The 20,553-nt window shown below is 45.9% G+C and overlaps 1 protein-coding gene across 6 annotated transcripts in view; it reads left to right on the top strand.

The window, feature by feature from the left end:
- Nucleotides 1-11,253, top strand: part of EIF4G3 (eukaryotic translation initiation factor 4 gamma 3) — a 148,513-nt gene extending 137,260 nt beyond the window's left edge. For 5 of the 6 annotated variants that reach the window (XM_050909471.1, XM_050909467.1, XM_050909470.1 and 2 more), the window contains 7 exons: nt 2,152-2,277; nt 3,160-3,241; nt 5,068-5,166; nt 6,111-6,257; nt 7,476-7,557; nt 9,038-9,184; nt 10,152-11,253. In XM_050909471.1, the coding sequence (XP_050765428.1) occupies nt 2,152-2,277; nt 3,160-3,241; nt 5,068-5,166; nt 6,111-6,257; nt 7,476-7,557; nt 9,038-9,184; nt 10,152-10,333 (865 nt within the window). In that variant the 3' untranslated portion in view covers nt 10,334-11,253. The remainder of the gene's footprint in view (nt 1-2,151; nt 2,278-3,159; nt 3,242-5,067; nt 5,167-6,110; nt 6,258-7,475; nt 7,558-9,037; nt 9,185-10,151) is intronic. The other variant, XM_050909472.1, reaches the window with a different exon arrangement.
- Nucleotides 11,254-20,553: the final 9,300 nt, after the last annotated feature.

Below are 20,553 nucleotides of genomic sequence, written 5' to 3'. Positions count from 1 at the left end.
CCTTGCATTGGTATCCTGCCTTCTCCGTGCGTCCATTTTGAAGGAGTGTTTTCACCTGGGTGTATTTATAAGTAATATAATTAATATGTTTTTAAGTATTTCAAATGCTTTAGTGAATGTAAATATTTCAGTATTTATATAAGTGTTTATTTCTAAGCAAATATGTAGGTGTCTATTTAAATGTGTGTGTTTAGATTTCTGGTTTGTGATGCATTTGTCAATGTTTGCCTTTTGGCAAATCACTGAATACGATTAAAAGAGGAGGAAGAAGTCAAATATCTCCACGTGACATCAACGCCTGGAAGCTGTGTAGCCTGAAGTCCTGTGCATCCACAGAACCGCAGCCACTCTCCCACTGGTAAAACAGGCTTCACCCATACGATGCCATTTCTCAGGACAACTCAACTCTAAGGAGCGGATGTGTCCTCGAGGGGCTGAGAAGGAGAATGTGCGCCAGATGCGGTATCAGACAGGTTAGGCCTTCCTCAAGAGATCCGAGTTTCAGCTGCTGGTTCATTTCGGCTCTCTGGGTTTTGTGTTCCCAGCCTGGGTTTGAACTGGTGTCCAGTCATAAAACGATCCGCGTTCCCAGGGAGGTCCCCGGCACCACTCGGTCCTCGCTGGGGCTCAGAGCAGGATGATTAAAACGGGGATAACCACAAAAAGCAGCCAGCGAACGAGCAGATGAAGTAATGCTTTCAGATGCTGAGTTTCTGGGTAGTTAGCCCTGTCTTGCTGCTTTTATTTGATTCACGTCTCATCGTGGTACCGCTGACTGCTCCGATGGTGATCTCCCTGCGCCCCTGTCTGGCAGTGAGTTTCATCGTGATGCAATCCAGCGGCTCACAGAAAAAGTTGAGGCAGCCTGAGTTCAAAACCATATGGAACAGCGGTAAAAAATACATATCCACAGGGAGTACACTTGTCTGTGTCCACGCAGTCGCTGATGGTCAAAACGACTCGTTTGAAGTGATACATTTCCATAATGGATTGTGATTAAAGCCGTTCCTGTGTCTCCTGGAGTGTGGATAAGTGGTTGTGATGCCAAGTAAGGAGGATCTTGATGAAATAGTGGGCCGTGCGGTCTGAATGTGGCATAAACAAAGTGAAACAGCTCCTGAAGATGATGAAAGGGCAAGCAGTGTTCAGCGGGCACATGAAAAGAACACCGAAAACCACTATACTTACTCACACAAGACAAATTACTGTGTAATTAGGGGTTATGGGATGAGTACTGGTCACAGCGCAAGTCTAGAGAGATACACAACAGGAAACCAATTTCTGGCAGAAAAGCTCGGACAAACCTAGGTAGCAGAGGACGTAAAGAACAAAGCAAAGGAGATGGTTTCTGGTTTTGAAGCACAAGAGAAAATATGCGTTTATAGTCGCTAAACTGGACCCCAGAATTTTCAGGGGTTTGAGGGAGAAATGAATCATGATGAAGACTGGCGGGACAGCCAGAAGAATGATCGTCTTGTACCAGGCATGGGAAGTGAAGCCACCTACAAGGCTTTTATCGGAAAGAAGAGTTTTGAGCGATTCTGGAAACTGTATCCAGTGTTGGGGATCAATTTTGTAATTCATCCTGCCGCGTTTTCTGTTCTGGATGGAAACCTCCCTCTGGTGTACTGAACTTTTTTCTTGTGTTGTTTTACATCCTTACAGACATTTTGCTGATTACCTTACATTTGGACTTCTGTTATTATTAACCCCCTTCTGTAAGTGTTTGGATTTTTTTAAGAAGGCTCCATTTATTAGATGGTTTGTATTTATAGACAAAAATGCTTTTTTTTTTTTTTTTTACTTTTACAGGTTTTACTAGTTAGCAAGCGATTTGTTACTGGGATATAAGAATTATTGTAAATGGAGCCTTCCTGGATGTATCTGCTGGTTTTACGGAAGGCAATGCCTTTTCCACATGCTCTCCATGTTTACCGCATGGAGAAATGCACGCCTGGTAGTTTTGAAGCACTGAAAGCACAAGATGGCAACGGTTTTCTTTGTTACCTTTGTGATTTTCTTTTCTCTTTCCTTTTCTTTTTTTTTGGGGGGGGGAAACAAAGGATTTTTTAAAGTGCAGATTTACTTTGCAGGAAAAGTCTCAAATCAAATTGTCTTTAACGTTTGACATTTTTCCTTCTTGTTTTAAAGCTTTTCAGATACCTTGGAGATGGCGGACGATATGGCCATAGATATACCCCATATTTGGTTGTACCTAGCTGAGTTGGTGACCCCCATGTTAAAAGAAGGAGGAATCTCTATGAGAGAACTTATACAGTAAGCAATGCTGTTCTTTTCCAGTGTCGGTGGAGCGGAGCTGTCTGCCTGGCTATGCTATAGTATTTTCACAGCGTGGTTCCCATCAGTAGATAAAAGACGAGTAGCGTTAGAGACTCAGCTTCTCGTACGCGGTGATAAAAGGCTTGCTGCGCATCATTCGGGACTTGCACCAGACTGAAAGCTGTGGTGGGAAGGGAGCTTGCTGCTCTGTAGTCACCGTTCAGGGGAGAAAGTTTTATCCATAAATCTACCTCAATCCTGGTTGTTTCAGCTGAGCTAAAAAATACCCCAGAGTTGTACAATCGGAGTCATTTGAGAGCACACTGAAGCTGTGAGAATTAGATTTGAAGAGAGCGAGGTGTCGCTTTATGTCTCAGAGTGTAGTAACTACCACCTGGACGTTGCCTTAAAGGGGCACAAAACCTTGCCTGCAAGACTGGAAACTGCTTCCAGGACCAGAGTTTCTGTATTTTGTACATGTCCTTATATATTTGGGGATTAACTAGAAGCCAATTGAATGGTTCCCTTTTCCTGTAAGTAGTGTATTAAGAAAATAATAGCCTTTTCCCCAAAAGGGGTCCTGCTACCCGAATGCAGCATCCCACAAAACTGAGTGGATTTAACGTTACATAAAAATAAAGTCTTTGTAATTAGCCCTGTTGTGGCAAGTGCACTGCATCACCGAAGTCTGTTTTATCGGCAGCGCTAGCTAGACGAAATCCTTTATCCCTGGCAGAAGTTAAAGGTGATTTCCTGCCTCAGTTAGATCGCTACCCCTTGCCTTGCATTCCAGGCTCGGCGCACTGTTTTATGAGGATGAAACCATCTTCAGACAATTGAAATGATAAGGAAAAATATCTGGTTTTCTTTTCATTCTAGAGAATTTAGCAAACCTTTGCTTCCTGTGGGAAGAGCCGGCGTCTTGCTTGCTGAAATCTTGCACCTTCTATGCAAACAAATGGTAAGTGTCCAGGGGTACTGTTTGTAGCTTGGAGCTGGATGCAGCGAGTACATATTTATGCATGAAGCCTACACATTTCCCACGTGAAGATATTTAGGGATGGGCCAGCCAGTCCAGATAACCTAGGAAACCTGCCTCTTCATCCCCAGTTTCAAAACCAAGCCTTACGAGGTTCCAAAAAGTTGAGTTAACTTCTTTTTTTTCTCATCGCTTTTCCCTTTTGCAGGTACCTTTGCACCTGGCTTCTTCCAGAAGCTAGAGTGCTGAAATACTGCAAGAGGGACATTCTCAAGGTATTTCTGGGCTGACCAGAAGCAGCAAGTGCCGGAAATCTTGCGAGAGAGCTGTTCTTGCAGATCGGAGAGGTTCTGAGGGTTCGGATAAGCTTCAGATGGCCTCTCAGACTTCTGGGTGCTTATCCAAACTAAACCTGCCAACTCTTAAGATTCACCCATCACTAGGGGTAGTGACACCTTTTCACCCTGTAACTTCTAGAGCTCTCTTACACATTTCACAGTTGTGTGTCCAAACAGTTTGGTGGTTTCCCTATAACTCTGTCTCCATTTTTTGTCTTTCTTTTTTTTTTTCAATCCAGCTAAATACCGCACTTTGGATAGTGTCTATTTTCAACCCTGTAAAATCCCTCACTTGCCCCTTTTTTTTTTTTTTTAAAGCATGCGTTCAAATAAGGTTGAATGTTCCAGGAGCATTTCAGTCTAGCAGTGCAAATAGTGATTTTTTATTTATTTATTTTAGTCTTATGCTTGTTTGGACAGTCGACTTCCATTTATTTTTCTCTGTGAAAGAAAAGCTGCTGTGCTCTGGGGGTTGAAGCACAGCCTCGGGTTTCCGTTTCTGCCACAGCTTTCTAATTCGATCTCGTCCAGGCCAATACTTGGACTCGGGAATTTCAATGTAGTATCAGTCATCTAATTCAGATCCTGATGAATCATAGCAGGAACTATGCACAATTAGCTCTTAATGATCTGCATTGTAAACTTAAAATTGTAATCTGCTTTGTAAACTGAAAATCAGGCCGCTTTTATCAGCGCTTAACTTAGGCTACGCAATGATCTCCCTTGTGCGGGTGCTGTAAGGTAAAAGTTTTGGCAAAGCATTGGGGTGAAAAGAGCTGCTGGTTACTAGTATTTTTATTCTTGTCACAATTGTATATGTGCCATCTTAGGCAGGATACCGAAAGGTCAGCATGACATTAGAGGATGCGGAAGGTTGAACTGTATGTGCTGCAAAGGCGCTTTTCTCAAGGTTTGCAATAAATTCTAGGAATTGAAGAGTGAACTTGGTATTACGTACCTGAATTTGAGGCTTGATCTCTGCACAGAAAACAGCCATGTAAATCATTATTTTCTAAAAGTAGCTAATTTGCTGGTGCCTTAATGTCAAGGCAGGGGGAGAATGAGTCACAGAGTAAGTTAATGACAGAGTCGGGAGAAGAATCTAAGTCATCTAACTGCCAGCTCTGTGTCACGGCCGTGGGAAACTGTGCCTTGCTCAGATGTGTCACTTTTCGTAGGTAATCTCTGGGCTGAAGTTGTTGCAAACCCCACGTGTCACGTTATGCCTTGTTTATTACCCAGCACCGTGGCGTTTGACCACTTGACAAGATGTGTATACCTGTGGCAGGATTGCATATATGATTTCTCTTGCACGGGATTTCCAGATGTTTTCACTTCATTGCTAGGCATCTTGTTTGGTGGCTGAATGGTTCTTTATTTCTTCTGACACAGCTGCACCGCTCCAGCTTGTGTAAGCTCCCCTGGTTGTGTCTCAAGTCTTTAAAATGAACAAATTGTTTTGTGTTTTAGAGCCATAAGAAAGTGGGAGCCTTATGGAGGGAGACTGGCCTCAGTTGGAAGGACTACTTACCCGAAGGGGAGGATGTACATACCTTTCTCATGGAACAAGTGAGTTCAGAGCAAGCATCTGCTTAGTGATTTTGGCACACTGATTTTTGGCCCCACGCCCCATGGGTTCATCCTCTTCCATCCCATTCTTACGTACAGTTGGTATGGGATGTGGGGTGAAGTGTCTCCCTCACCAAGTTGGGGTTAGATTATTTCAGCACCTCCTTTCTGAAACACACGGGCTTGTTCCCTCCGATCCCGGGCACACATCTCCCGTCAGCTGGCTTCCTCTGGGAGATCTTTTTCTCCAGCTGGGGGGAACGAACTCAAGAATGAGTTTTGCAGCAAGCATGGATGATCTGCAGAAGGGCCAGAATGAACGGTAGCAATTATTCACTCATCCCACCTTGCATTATCATCCCGGAGGGTTTCACAGCCGAGAGGAGCCAGGCCTGATGGAGGGCACCTTGCAGCTCTTGCTGGTGGCGCTCCTAAGGAAGAAGCTGGAGGTCTCCCTACGGAGCTCCAAGTGATCCACTGCCCTCTTTTAGCACTTAGGAAGTGCTGCGCTGCAGGAAATGAAATGGATTACCGAGGTCTGGGGCTTGGTGAGGGGACTGTAGATCCTCTGTCGCATTTTGCAATGAATTGGGGCGTTAGCTGCAGTTTCTTTGAGCGAATGCCAGTTCTGGTAATTGCATTCCAGCTCCCCGTCGTTTTAGTTGAGCAACATGCACTTTATTTTGTGCGTGCTCGTATTGTGCGGGGCTGGAGTTGCTCTGAGATGCCTGCTTGTCTTTGCTGGATAATGTAGTTCCTACGTTGTTTGTAAAATGCTTTCTAATCTTTGGAACAGAAAAAGTATATAAATCGTTATAATGATAACTTAGCAGTTGAAAGATGCCAGAAAGCAGAATAAAGTGTAGCTTGCTGCCTCAATTTGGTATAATTCAGCATAGGAAAGTATATTTAACTAATTCTCATTATCACTTCTGATGTTGCAGAAGTTGGACTTCACGGAGTCCGACTGTTCCAGTTCCTCAGAAGCACTTTCAGAGAAAGAACTCTCTGCGGAAGAGCTGAACAAGCAGCTAGAAAAACTCATTGTTGAGGACAAGGCGAATGATGAACAAATCTTTGACTGGGTAGAGGTACAAAGACTATTTTCACCTTCCCTGCACACAGTTCGTTAGCTGCATTTGTAAATATTTTCTCATCTGAAGGAGCACCTCTGCAGGCTCCTCCCTAGGCATAGGACACTAAGATGATTAGGTCTGTGCAATCAACACTTCCAAAAATTAAAATCTATAATAAAATCAGTCAGTTATTTCATAGTAAGCTTTAGGAAGAAAGAATTTTAGCCATATTAACATACAACTTCTGTATGTAACTTATGTGTAACTGCCTTTTAAATACTGTAGACTTTTTGACACAGAATACACTGCTTCTGGCTACTTATTACATTTTAGAGCTATGCTGCTACATTCTTTCTTCCCAAATACGGGATAAAAGTTTCTCATTGCTATTTGCAACATGACCGATGCAAATTCCCCCCTGCCCAACTGCGTGCCCTGCTGCGCTGCAAAAACGTCCTCGGCAGTCGCTGAGGGCACGTGTACCTTTCCCAATGCATTGGACCAGGCACTGTAAGAGAAAATAAAGAAAAAGGAAAAAAAAGGGGGGGGGGGGAAGCCCTGTCAGCCCACTGGTCTTTTGCCCTCTATCTCTGGCTGCAGCCTTTAAGCCAGATCTTTAATCTAGTGTCTGAAATTATAGCCAACCTGATTCATTTAGATCTGTGCTTACAGCTAAATCTTGGCCAGCTTCATTTCAGTTATTTCTGTTGCTGGAGCAGTGTGTTAGAAATGTCATTTTTCTACCGCCGTTAGAGAAGTCGAGAGTGGAATGAAAGCAGCACTGAAAATCTGGGGACACCCATGGGCTTTTTGTAGTCTTGGACAAGTTACATAGCCATTCTCTGAATTTCTTCGACAAAGCAAACAAATCTCCACCCAAGGAGCATGCTGTAAAGTTTGTTGAAAAAGCCTAAAACTCTTAGAAAATATATAAGGGCGTTGCAAAAGCCAGGCATTGTTGGTTTGGTTTGTTTCTCAAGACAAATGACTAGTTGTGGGAGTGGTTAAATGGTGTATTGATCACATGAGAACTGTTGTTACATGTTGGCGTACCTGAGCTAGTTTCAAGAAGTGAAGGGAAAAGCTGAGTTTTTGCAGAGGGGTGAGCTGGATTTCTACTGCAGCAGCTTTTGCTGAACTTGAACTTGCTGCCAAATTCAGCGGTGGAGTTTGGAAGCAGTTGCTCTCACACAGCGGCGTGTTTTTAACTGGTCCATTTACTCTTGATTTCAGGCTAATCTAGATGAAAGCCAGATGAGTTCACCTACATTCCTTAGAGCTTTAATGACAGCAGTTTGTAAAGCAGCTATTATAGGTGAGTAACTTGCAATGTAAACATCATACAAACCAAACGTGCAAAGAATTATTTTATATTTTTCGGGTTTATATCACTTTTCCCTCCCCTGGGGCTGTTTTTTATCACACACTAAGACTTTTGCACCGTATTGAATTCTAGTGCTCGAGAGCAGGTTGTCCGTTCCCCCTGCGACAGCCAGGCGCTTTGCCAGTTACGGTGTTCTCAAGGCCCCGGCATGTCCCGGTGACCTTGCGTGAGCAGACGTTTCAGACAGCTCTGAGTAATGCCAGATTGTTCATTGATTTTTCCAGCGAAGGTAGAAATGCGCTAGACATTATTAAGATAATTAGCATTTCCACTCCTGTGTCAGCAAGTACGTGTGGGCGCTCTACCATTGCAGATTCGCACGTGCGAGTTGGAAGCGTGGGTTGCAGAAGAGAAGCCAGCCTGAATCTCTGTCTTGTTAATAGTTTTATGTCCAAAGTTGCAGGTTTGGAAAAACAGTTTATGAGGATTACTTGAATGTACGGCAGTTGGCTGGAAAGGGAGGAAGGGTGGGTTCCCAAGTCAGACGTGTGAGCCTCAGACCCTCGGGGGGGGCTTGAATAAAGAGCTGCAGCCAGAAACATCTGGTCGGTGGACTTTGTTTTCTTTAACTTTCCTGTTGGCATCTGGCAAGGCAAAAAATTGCGCTTGTAAAGCACCCGCTTCTGCTCTTAGCTGTAAGAGTCACGCTCGGTGGAGAGAATGGTCTGAACTTCATCTTGTGAGGGGAAAAACAGCCCAGCTCCTTTCTTCTCCCTGAGAACAGAACCTTTCTGATGCCACCTAGTGTTAATGGCGAAGTGACACAAGATTTGATTACAAGTGTTTAAGGGTTCCCTGATGTGTATCAGGAACATCTTCTTCTGTTTCACGTTTTGACCTTGCCTCTAATTGAGGATTTTTTTCCTCTTGTTTTCACAATATCACTTAATTGTGTCGCATGATCTACTTAAAACCTGCTGAATAATTTACCCATGTTGCTGATCGACTTCTAATGCTTTTTTTATATCTATTCCTGATTTACCTGTGTCATACGCAGCTTATGATTCCGTTTCTGCCTTAGTATTTTTAGAAAAAAAAGATACAATTTTCTAAAAACCTTCTCTATAACTGAAATTTTAGCCCTAGCCATTGTACGTACTTTGGACATCCAGTTGTCTGTGGAAACACAACAATTTGCACTGCAAAGTGAGGTTGTAATTCTTCTGCGTGTGTCAGCAGGCTGGTTAGGGCCAGGGTCGCTGCAGATACTGGTTGAATTTGGGGAACTGGAAGAACCAAGACTTCCAGAAAAAGCCATCGATCAGAAATACTTCCTGTTGTCTCTCGTCCTCTTTTCTCTCCATGCTAACCTGTATCTGTGATTTCTATTTGAATAAATAAAGGCGATAAAAGATCCCCCCCTGCTGCCGTGTACTGTTGTGCTGACCCTGTTTTCTTCTCTTCCCCTCAGCGGACTCTTCTAGCTTCCGTGTGGACACTGCTGTTATCAAACAGAGAGTGCCGATCTTACTCAAGTACCTAGACTCAGACACAGAGAAGGAACTACAAGCACTTTATGCACTACAAGCATCAATAGTAAAACTTGATCAGCCTCCTAGTAAGTGTTGCCTCTGTGCTGGGGCTTTGAACCCTGACAGTATAAGGAAAGGTTGTTTCTGTGAGAGTAAAGTCTAGTGGTAGAGACGGGAAGAGGATGTGCTTTTCCTTACCTTTGTACATAGCAGATGAGAGGAAACAGCATACAGTGGTTTCTGCTTGTCCACATTCCAGCTTTTAGAGCAGTGCAGGTCCCCAAATGCTTGGCCAGAGGCTGGCTCTTCTCTTGGTTGCTCCAAGAGAAGCAACAGCCATGCAGAAGGAAGGACAAATCTCTGTTGACAAAAAGAGAGGAAAAAAAAGAGCAGTAAAAAATAATCTGTTGAGTTTGCAATACCTGGACATGTGAGAGCACCGGGCGTTGTAACTACATTGCTGCACCACGGATGTCTGTGGACTTGGAGGGAGTAAAATGAGTTGGACAACTGATGAGTCTTGTCCCAGAGACACTGCAGAAAACTGTTGTTGGAAAAGAGGCGAGGGAGTTGCCAAAGAAACAGGGATTCCCGGGGAGTCTGCAGCACAAAATCAGAGGGTGCCCAAAACCACCCGACTTGATCGTCCTTAGCTTTAAGGCGCTAGTCGTTCGTTAGCCCTCCTGCTGAGCTGCGAAAAATCAGGTGTTGGAGAGGAGCCAGGCTGCCAGGTTGCACGGTCCAGCGAGGGGAGGACGGGCTGCTGTGGATTCTGCTTGCCAGCCAATCCCTAGATAATACGTTCCCACGGCTGCTTTCCCTTTTCTGCGGAGCATGTGTTATCCGACAGCATCAGAGGGATCTGCTTTCCCTCTCAGCTGTGTGTAACCAGCCAGGAAGCAATAACTCAGTAACAGACCTTCCTTTTACTTGTATCTGCATCTCTTGCATTAAAGGTCACGTTAATCCCCTTATCCGTAACCGCGTCTTTGTCCGCTGACTTAAACTGCACAGTACTAACAGCTGTTCTCTCCCGTTATTCCATTATTGCAGATTTGTTGCGGATGTTTTTTGATTGCCTGTATGATGAGGAGGTAATATCGGAGGATGCCTTCTACAAGTGGGAAAGCAGCAAGGACCCAGCGGAGCAGAACGGGAAAGGAGTAGCGCTAAAATCTGTCACAGCATTCTTCACGTGGCTACGGGAGGCCGAAGAGGAGTCGGAGGATAATTAAAACTTAAAATACAGAGGAAAAAATAAAAAAAGAAACAGTTTAAGTATTTTTTTAAAAAGTTTCACGTCTTCGCCAATCACAGTGCAGCAAGGCCAATTCTCGCGCAGACCCCCCCTTCCCCCACACATGCACGAGTGGGAGAGGTAAAAATAGATAAACACAAAGGTGATCATGGAGGAAAAAAGGTACTTGGAAAAAAAAAAGTAAACTTCAAACCTGAGGGCGGGAGCACTAAACCAAAATACATGTATTATTTATAGAAAATATTTTCTGTTTTAATCTTTTTTTTCTTTTCTTTTTAAACAAGGACTCATACTTACAAAAACACAAAGCGAAACAAATCTGTTTAGCAAAAAAAAAAAGTTGAAAACTTTTAATTTATTATTTTAAGGACTGCAAATGCCAGTGTAATTTTTAAATTTGCAGTTTCTGTAAACAAATTGTATAATAGAACAAAAGCAGAGAAATAAATTTCCCTCCCCTTCATATGCACCTCAGTTTTGTTTCAAAGCATGATAAATAGACAAAACTTTCAAGGGGGTTGGGGTAAGCTAGGTGAGGAAGAGATCAATTTTTTTTTTTTAATTGTCATCAGATTTTTCTGCCTGCCTCTCAGCTTGCTTCAGAAATTTAAAAAGAAAATAGTAATCAAAACGTACATAACCTTGGAACGGAAGGAAATGCATTTGAGAAAACTGCTGCGGACCAGAGTGCTCCGAAAATAACTCATTCAAAACAGTGCTACCCTGGGGAAAAAGTACTAGTGATACTTTCAGAACCTTTAGAGCAACTTTAAGGCTTGTAAATACATAGAACAAATATTTAAAAAAAGAAAAAAAGAAATTGACTCAATACTATTTCTTTTCACTTTCAAAATATAAAGAACAAAATAAAGACAAACATTGCAAGTTTAAAAGAAAGTAAAACGACTTCTCCTTTGACAGCTGCTGAATGTGTGCACCATCTCTGAGCGGTGCTGGCTTCCTTTTCATTGTGTAGATCCTCGGTTCCAAATTGTGTACATATAGTGTGTGTATGTATGTGTGTCTACCAAAAAAAGAGGGGTGAGAGCAATTGTTGTTTTAAAAAAAAAAAAAAGGAAAAAAAAAAGGAAAAAAAAAAAAGGGGGTTGCTGCTTGGGAGACCTTTTCTGCAGAGAGAACTTAATGGCCGATGAGCAGCTGGCTGGGCTGCTGTACCCTGTAGGTGCATTTGGTTCCCAGCACGTTGCCGCGAGGCTGGGAGACGACCTTGGGGGCGGTCGGTGCCTGATCCCAGCTCGGTTTTTCCAGCCGTGCGGCCGTGGTGTCTCTCATTTGACTTGGATCAGTGGCGTCGTCCTGGGGACTTGGGACCCTGGTAGCTGCGGAGGTCGCAGCCGCTCGAGCGGAGAACCGACAGCCCTTCGCCACAGCTCGTGCGTCCGTTGCCGCCCAGCTTCTGCCGCTGCCCTTCGCATCTGCCGGTTGCCTTGCTGTGCCTAAGGAACCCAAAGACCCGTACGGGTGAAAACAAAAGCGCCCTACACGAGTCAAGAGGTGGAACAAGCGTTGCGGTGCTCTTCCCAGCTCTGCCCACCCCGTGATGGTGTCTGAAGTCTGAGTGCAGCCCGGGTACAGATTAACAGAGGTCACTTTGCAGTGCAGTCGGAGCGCATGTTTTCTGTGTGCCCAGAGGGACCTCAACCGTACCCCAGTGCCACGCAGTCCTCCAAACTGAGCTGCTGCTGAGTACATTAAGTCTCTTGTGTGTCTCTCTTCAACAACCAAAGATGACCTGCTGGCTCTCACTGTGAAGAAGCATCTACCATAATACAGCCTGCAAAGTTTGTGAAGCCCTAAAATGTAGTTTGTGAACTGTGGTCCGTGGACCGCGAGTAACCTGTGGAGCATTTGCTGGTGGTCGGTGCAGCACTAGCTGCTCACATGATGCTGTCTTTCTTTCCAGCTGCTAAATCACTTCTTTTTTTTTTTTTTTAAAAAAAAAAACAAAAACAGGAAAAACAAGGAAAAAAAAAAAAAGGCTACAAATACATTAAATACTTTCCTAATCTTACTTTTACATGTAAACAATTGCTGTACTTGCATAAGGATGTTACTTGATCACCAGGGGGAAGGGAGGAGGGTGCCTGGTTGTGGCTGGAGGGGAGATGTCCACGAGACGCTTTCCCTGTTAACGTGTTCCACGCCATGAATCTGAGCTAGAGAATCCATGGCCTAAAACACTAGAGCATTGTTTCGGGTTTTTTTTTTTTTTTAAGTAACAATAAAACACTTTTCTCTGATGTTTTGTTAAAAAAAAAAAAAAAAAGAAAAAATATTCTCACCCTTAATATATGCATATGTATGTATCTGCTTGTACGATATCCAGCGACTCCTCGTCCTCAGCCGCTTCCCCTCCCGGCCTTGCAGTTGGGCCCAGCGGTTTGGCGACGGGCGCTCTCGAGGTCTCCAAAAGGCTCGTCCGCACGGAAACCCCCACCCAGCGGGCCTCAAGGTGCGTTTGTTAAACCTCTGCAGAAGGTCGTGTGGGTGCTCTTCTCGGAAAAGTCATTTTTGAGGCAGAACGTGAGCAGGTACATGATGGTTTGTAGCAGTTAAATAGTTGAATTAAATGGATGCGAGTTTGTGTGTAAATGAGGCCAAATATTTGCCAAGCCGGTCTGTGCATCTGATGAATTTCCTCTGTGAGGATGGGCAGTGTCAGAGCCTGCTGGGAACGTAAGCATGCGACACCGGAGCCATGCCGTGCGAGGACTGTGATTTATTTATCGATTGCCTTGAATCGGAAAGGAAGGAATTGCTGGAGCCTTTGAACAGCCACGTGAATCCAAGTGTGTCAGGGCAGGGAAATTTGTTGGGGGAGCTTGAATCTTTTGGCTGAAAGAGTTGGAAAACCACTGGCTGGAGGCAATGGGAATGGAGAGCGTGTCGGTAGAGGAGAGATGACAAAGTCTCTCCCCTCCTTGTTTGAGCCTTTAATGTTAAATGTTCCAGGGGGGTGTGAACTTGCCCTGTTAGTGTCCTGCAAATGCCAGGAAGGGAGTTTACAGAGGTTTTAAGGGTTTTGTTGTCAGAATTACCCAAAGGCTCTGAAAAGGTGGGTTTGCAGCATGGCAAGCTTTGCATTTTCTGAAGCTAGATCAGTTAAGCTGCATGTGGAGTGCAGTGAGCAGTTTGTGCACGAGACCTTGAGGTCTCCAGCGGTGGGTATGTTACCTTGAGGTTCAACTTCCCACCAATGTCACCGCAAGGAGCATATCTGACACCAGTCTTGGACCAAAACTGCTTCCTCTGCTCCCCTTGCGCTGTTTGCCACGTGCCGCTTGCTTACCTGCACCCGTACCATGATGTGGTTGCTTTTCAGTCGCCTTCTAGATCAGCCCAGGTTTGCAGGCAGTTCTGGCTCCTCAGGATGTGGCCCATGGTCCTGGAAGATCTTTGCAACACGTCTTCTCCTGAAGGGTATTAAAATACAAAAAAACTCTAAGAGATACATGAAACAGAAAAGGGATAATTAATTAAAAGAGGTTCCTGTGGGAATGTGATTTGTGGGAGCCTCGCTTTACGTAAGTGCAGAGAGGTGAGCTGTGGTTACTCCTACCTAACATTACAGCAAAGCCTAAGCAGGGAAGACAGCAAATTTCCCCCAAGAATACTAAAGGTTTGGGTGCGTTGGGTTTTTTTTTTTCTCCCAGTCTTGGTCCTATAAGGTATTTAAACACATCATCTGGGCAGGCTCGTGAACGTGGCAGGGAGTTAATGCAGCTCGGCAGGAAAGAGCTGCGTTAGAAGCCATTTCCACTGCTGGGAGCCCTTCTTGTGCAGAGGCTGTGCGCACTGTCAAAGGCACGGGCAAGGAGGAGCAGATGCATCGCTTACATCCCCGTTTATTGCTGAAAATGTCCCCAAACCTGAAGCAGTCAAACAGCAAATTTCCAGGCCAGGTGTCTGCCTAAGGCTGGTTTCTTTCTAGGAAAGTGTTTTCAGAAATGGATCGGCCGTTTCTGTGAACGAGGTCAGGGAATACACTGATACCAGACGTTGCACTCTCTCAGCTTGTGTTAGCATGTTCAGGTTTTAACCTTGTTTTCTCAAGAAGCCTCGGGTCCGGGGGCAGACCTTGGTGTGTGGAAAAATCTTTTGCCCGGGATCAGCCCTCCCTGGTGCAGGTGCTGGTAGCCAAAGAGGCCATGCAGCAAGAGAGGCTCGGGAGAAGGGATTCCTCTGCAGAGATGGCTTTTAGTGTGCACAAGGCGGGTTGAAGCCAGTAGTAACTTACACCGGTTGTTGCTGCATTCCTGCGACCCACAGAGCTTTTGGTTCCAACCCTATAGACCGTTTTTTCTGATAAAGGAAAAACAGGGCCTCTAAAAAGTGCTGGTAACTCGCCTAGCATCCTGAAAACGTTTAAAACCAATTGCAGATGTCGGCGTCTTGTTGCCAAAAGGGTGGCTGTGATTGTTCCTGCTGCGTTTCATTCCAGCATGAGTCGTTTTTACAGATGAAGGGACCTGAAGCTTGTTGCCTTGTCAGAAGCGTTCGCTGCAGAGCAGAGAAGCTGTTACAGCCATGCCCCTGGCGCTGCTCACTTGATTTCTTTCATAGATGTGAGAGGGTTTAGCTTTGGGGGCAGTAAGCTCAAAATCGGATCCCCCCTGAATGCTTTTATGCCCTTAGATCCAACACCTCTGGCCTTGAGGCGCTGAACTGCCTTTAGGCGAGTTGGCCGCAGGTCAGTACGTGATGGTGGTGAGATGCCGTGTGGTAGGAGTTGGGTCAGGACTGCTGTGCGCTACGTGGGGATGGAGCCATCGGGAGATGTTTGGGCTGGCAAGCGCTCTGAGCTCCCGATTTACACAGTTGGTCTGGCAGGGAGAGCTTGGCCTTTCTGCTCTTTGGAAGACGTTGGCCTTCTGCTGCTACCTGATCCTAGGCCAACTGAGCGGCATCTCCAGCCAAGCAGCGTCAGCAGGAGTGTGAGCTCTTCGCACGCCGCTTTCTTTTAATAAGGTGCCAGCCCGGAGGCTTGCACGAGACGCCGCACGCTGATAGAAGCTCCCAGGCAACGGTTTGATGGGGCCTGGGTGCCACGTGCAAGCTGCAACAACCATAGGATGGAGCCTGGGGATGAGGAGGCTTCAGCCCAGAGGGTCCCACTTGGCTGCCCGTCTCCCAGCCCAGCTCTGTGGATAGATAACCCGCAAGGAGCCGTTGCAGGAAAACCACGGTGATGGGCAAACCACCTCAGCAAGAGATTGATTAACCCGCTTGCTTTCCAGCAGCGTGACTAAGTTTCCTTGGATATCGGCAGGGATTCAAAGTTGTCTACCCTTGTGTTTTCCAAGGGGCTCCGCTTGCCACCTTTGGTAACCATCATGGAACTGTGGTTTGCTGAAATAACTCCTGCTTATTTAAATGCTGCTGCAGGGATGCCTGACTGTGATCTGTGGAAAGCTTTGGTCATGTGGCACCGGTTTCTCTTCCTCCTTTCCAGCTGCTAAATTGCGCTGAAACGGCAACAGAAATAAAACCAGCTCCCGCTCCATTCAGTGCTTTCCAAAGGGGAATTTGTCCAAGCGTGCAGTTGCTGTCCCAGCTGCAGGGATGGTTGTGCTGTGGTTGCAAATTGGAAAAGCGAGAGGGGGCTCGGGGAAGGCAATCAATGCTTTCAGTTAGGAAATCTTTGTATTACTGAGCGAGCGGAGAGAACAGTAAAGCCTGGCTCTTGCATGCTTGGTTGTCCTGTTGCAGTCCCCTGCAAGGGTTAATAGCAGATGTTGTCACGAAGCGGAGTTTTACTAAGCTCGCGGGGTACAGAGCCTTAGCAAATGTGGAGCAGAGCACTGTTAGAAGTGTTTTATCACAGCATTGCAGAGAACAGCTGGAAGGGAGCTGAGAAGATCATCTCGGTGGATGCAGCTGGTACCTTCGGGTCTTGCCTGTGAAGGAAAATCGGTCATTTCAGTGTTGCAGAATAAGCAGTTCTGAAATAACACCTGGTGCGAGTCTCTGCGCCATTAAAGATGGCCTAAAGTGAATAATCGGTCAGTCCCGGCCGCCTCCTGTTTGTGTGTGGGTGTGCTGGGAAACCGCGTACTTCACCAAAAGCAGCTGGCCTGAGAAGGGAGCGGGCGCTCAGCCTCTTCAGCGCTCTGCAGGGTTGCGGCACCACCGCTGCGTGAATTTATGGTGATGGGCGCAGCGCGCAGCTCTGTTCTGCTGCACAGCCCTGCTTTGGGTGTTTTCATATACCGTGATCATCAAACATGAGGAATTTCACGCACCTTCTCTGCAAAACAAGGGAGTTGAGTGTTTTATCCATCCTCCAAGGAAACGCATCTGACTCTTCAGGCGTCCTCCAACATCACAATGTAGATATTTTGAGCAGGAGCCTGAGCTGTGGCTGACACATTTTCTCGAAGAAAAGCCAGTCGACAAGATTTCCCACGGAGAGACGAGCGAGCCAGCACTAGAGCTGACCGTACGCTTCAAGCAAGAGCCATCGCCAAAAATGCTTTAAATTCCTGCTCAACCTGAAGGTTTTCTGTCTTCCCAGCAAGGCTCGCTGGCATGGCACTGCTCTCTCACGGCTGCAGGACTGGCGCGGAGGCCGGAGTCCAGCCAGGCTGCTGAACGCGCCGGGCGTGCTGCTGATCGCAGGGGCGTACAGTGCACGCGCGGCAGCTAAAAATGACCTTTTGCGGCTGCAAAAGCATCCCAGCCAGGAGGTGTTACTGACAGTAAGTTATTACCTGCCCAGGCAAGGGGAGCGGCCACCGCGTGCTCCGTGCTGCAGCCTGCTGCTTACCGGTTTTAATCTGAAACGGTGCTTGGCTCAGAGAGCGAAGGAATTTAGCAAATTCTCACTGCCAGATGTTAACTGTGGGGACACGCGGCTTTGGGAGAGGTGTGTTGTCCCGGTGTGAAACGTTGAGCTGGTGAACTTCAGCTTCTCCTTGCTTCTCCACTCGCCTGTTTTGAGTAAAATAAATCACTACTGTAATGCTGAAAGTGCTATAGGAAAAAAAAAAAATCACAACTTCCAGCCACTGGTCTCCCAGTGACGATAGCATCTGCCTCGTTAGCAATAAGGATCTATTTCACATTAAGAGTGTCTCTAGAAAAGCAGCAGCTTGGGGAGGCTGCTTAGTCCACAACATTTTCCTGCTCTAAATTTCTGTCAGCTCCAGTGGCATTTCTATCATACATTTGTTCCAGAACAGAAAAAACTTTGGAATATTTAAGCATATTTTTATTCACTTGCTAGGAACTGATATAAAAATGGGTTGGTGGGTTTGAAAGTGCGCAGATGAACGGAATACCCCTTGGAAAAGGGGAAATTATTTGAAAAGATAAACCTAACTGGGTTAGCCTTGAGGGGAGGTGTTAGAGGGGCAGCAACAGAGATCAGCTGGGAGGTGGTGTAGGGTGACACTGGGAAAAGTACAGAGAAAAAATTATTAGGAAGCAGATAAAGAATAAAGAGACCAAAGCTGATGTCTGGAAGGCCACAAAGTGGCAGAGGATATGCATTTTTGAGTTGAAAGCAGAAAAGGGGTGATTTTTGCACAGAATTACAGGAACTACAGGGCTGACAGCAAGACTGCTGCTGCTGAAAATAAGTAAATATGAATTGGAAGAGAATCCTAAGTTTTTCTGGTGATCATTAGACATGTGTCTCTGGTGAAGTGAACCAGCAACAAAGCGGAAAATTGTGGTTAAAGGACATCACCTCATCTCTTCTAAAAGTCCACATTTCTACTGGAGATGTAAAAGGGAAAAAAATCCAGAAGTAAAAAGCAGCTAAAGTGTAAAGACAAGAACTGTCTTTTGCGGGAAGGGTGACACCGCTGCGTAACAGGTAAGTCCTTCATCACTTAATACTTAGGCATGCTGCAGGTGAAAGGTCCCTGGAAGTTTGTGTGTGGCTCTACGAGTGGAAAGTGAGACACCCACATTAATTAAATGTTTTGATTCTGTGATGGTTACGGGATAGTTATACTCGGCACTGCTCCCTGTGCAAATCCACCGGGTCAAGCTGAAAACAGCAGCGACTGTCCCTTCACGGCCGGGCACGCCACCGGCTGAACAGAAACTTCAAGGCAGAAGAGCAAGGGTCCTGCTCGAGCGATCCCATCAAACCGAAATAACCCCCCTCGGATACACGTTCAGGGATAACCAGATCTCAAGGTAAGAAGCTTCTCAGGGAATATTGGATTTGTTTTCCAAAGCACGAGAAGCTGAAGAAGCAGCAGCAGAATGTGAAGCTTTAGGGATGAAAGAGCGAGGCGACGGGAAGGAGCTCCCCAGCCTGCTGGCGATTAGACACGGGACGAAATGGAAAAAGGCTCAAATTCTCCCTGAGCCAGGCGGACCGTGGGCCAAAAATGTATAAAAGTCTTTATAAAAACAAATGCAAAAGTTGAGGTAAAAATGGAAAAGGAAAAAGCTCACCAAAAACTTGGGGTGACGACACCAGAGGCAAGGCCTAAATATAATCGGAGCTGAAGTTTGGAGCGGCAGGCCAATATTAAAACAGAATTTGGCAACAAAGACGCTGCACTCGCTCAGCCAGCGGAATTGAGAACCTATCGGCAGAAGCTGATTTCAGCATATAAGGAGCACAGTGTGACAAAGGTAATAAAAAAAAGGTAATAATAATCTTGTGGTTTGTACCATATGTGGCGGGTAGCTGTTAAGCAACACAGCAGCAGTGCTTATTAAATAAAAAAGTGTTCTACTAAAAAATGTGGCAAAATGGGGAAAATATGAGTTGGGGTAGGGTACAAAAGTTAACAGAGTAGCCCCTGGAGTGGAGTTTCTGTGACCAGATGTATTTAGAACAGAAGTACAACAGGTTTCATGTTTCTAACAAGAACACGTGGCATTGCTCTGGATACGGGGTGGAAACAGTAAATCTCTTGACATGCAAATTTTACGGCTACTCTTTGGGAACAGTAGCAATATGTCTAAATGATCTGGTTTAAACTGCAAGCTGCACTGTACAGTCAAAACCCAAAGCTGTAGGCAAATTTGTAAAAGCTCAAGGGCTGCAGAAAGATGTAATCAAATGGAATTGTTTTCAGGAAAAAAAAAAATCCACAAACCACTTGGAATCCTACTAGTGCATGGCACCTGGGAGGGCGGGAAAGGTATTGAAAGTGTTTAGTACTTATTAAAAGTGCTTAGTACTTCTTAAAAGTATTTTATGATGATGATAGTGCTCTACACAATCACAGATCAACCCTGACAGCAGCCCCCTGCTGAAGTAAGACTCCCTGGTGATGAATTTCCCTGTCCTGCACTGTTCCTTCCTCCTGTGCTGGGTCACAGGTTCCCACAGCTTCACTCCTGTCACTGTCACGCACAGCGCGCAGCACTGAGGGAACAGGGAGGGGGACACAGATGACACGAGCCCGCCCAAAAAACAGGGCTGAGGGCAGAGGAGATTGAGCCGTGGGTTTTGATCCTGCTGCGGGATTCAGCTGCCTTCCCCAGGCGTGGTATATTCGCAAGAGCCCACCGTGGTCAGGCAGGCATGTGGCTGTTAAGGAATGCGCAGGGCCAGCAGCTCCCCTCTGGGGTGGATTTCGAGATAAAAAACAGGGAAGGAGATAACAAAAGCTTTTCTCCTCCTCTGCTTGCATCTCAGTGTAGCTCTGTGGCTCAGCCAACGCAGGTGCTGGGGTTTTGCACAAAGGCTTGCAGTGAACAAGGGGAGGGCAGCTGGGGTGATTTCATCTTTTCCTTCTTGGTGTCTCAAAAGCTGGCAGTAAAGGAGGACATTCCCTCTCACTCCCCTCTCCTCCACCTTCCGCTCCCTCCCCTCCTGCCAGAGAGGCACCGCAAGGGGGGAAAAGCCAAAGAACACATTTTTCTGCAGCTGCACGGTCGTCGTTTCGCACTCACAAGCAAGACAGGAATGTTTAGCAAAGTGGAGCCATCTGGCTAAGGCACTTCCAGGGCTGTTTGGAGCAGGAGACAAAGGACTGTACGAAAGCAAAGCATCACAGAGGTAATCTGGAGTGGAGAAGACACTGAGCAAGGCCAGGCCTTGCTCACAACAGCTTGGCTTTGGAAGGCGAAGTTCTTGGGTGTAGTACACTGTTACAGCAGCCACCTAAGGGGGGAAAAAAGTTGGAAGAAGCTTAGACAAGAAACAGTCAAGGCAGTGTTGCAGAAACAAGATACCTCCACAGTGCTTTGAATGGTGTAAGT

Source organism: Gymnogyps californianus, chromosome 21 (genome assembly GCF_018139145.2).
Source record: "Gymnogyps californianus isolate 813 chromosome 21, ASM1813914v2, whole genome shotgun sequence".
In the NCBI taxonomy this organism is placed as follows: domain Eukaryota; kingdom Metazoa; phylum Chordata; class Aves; order Accipitriformes; family Cathartidae; genus Gymnogyps; species Gymnogyps californianus.
The sequence above is the reverse complement of the archived record's forward strand: the minus strand, read 5'-3'. Positions and strand labels throughout refer to the sequence as shown.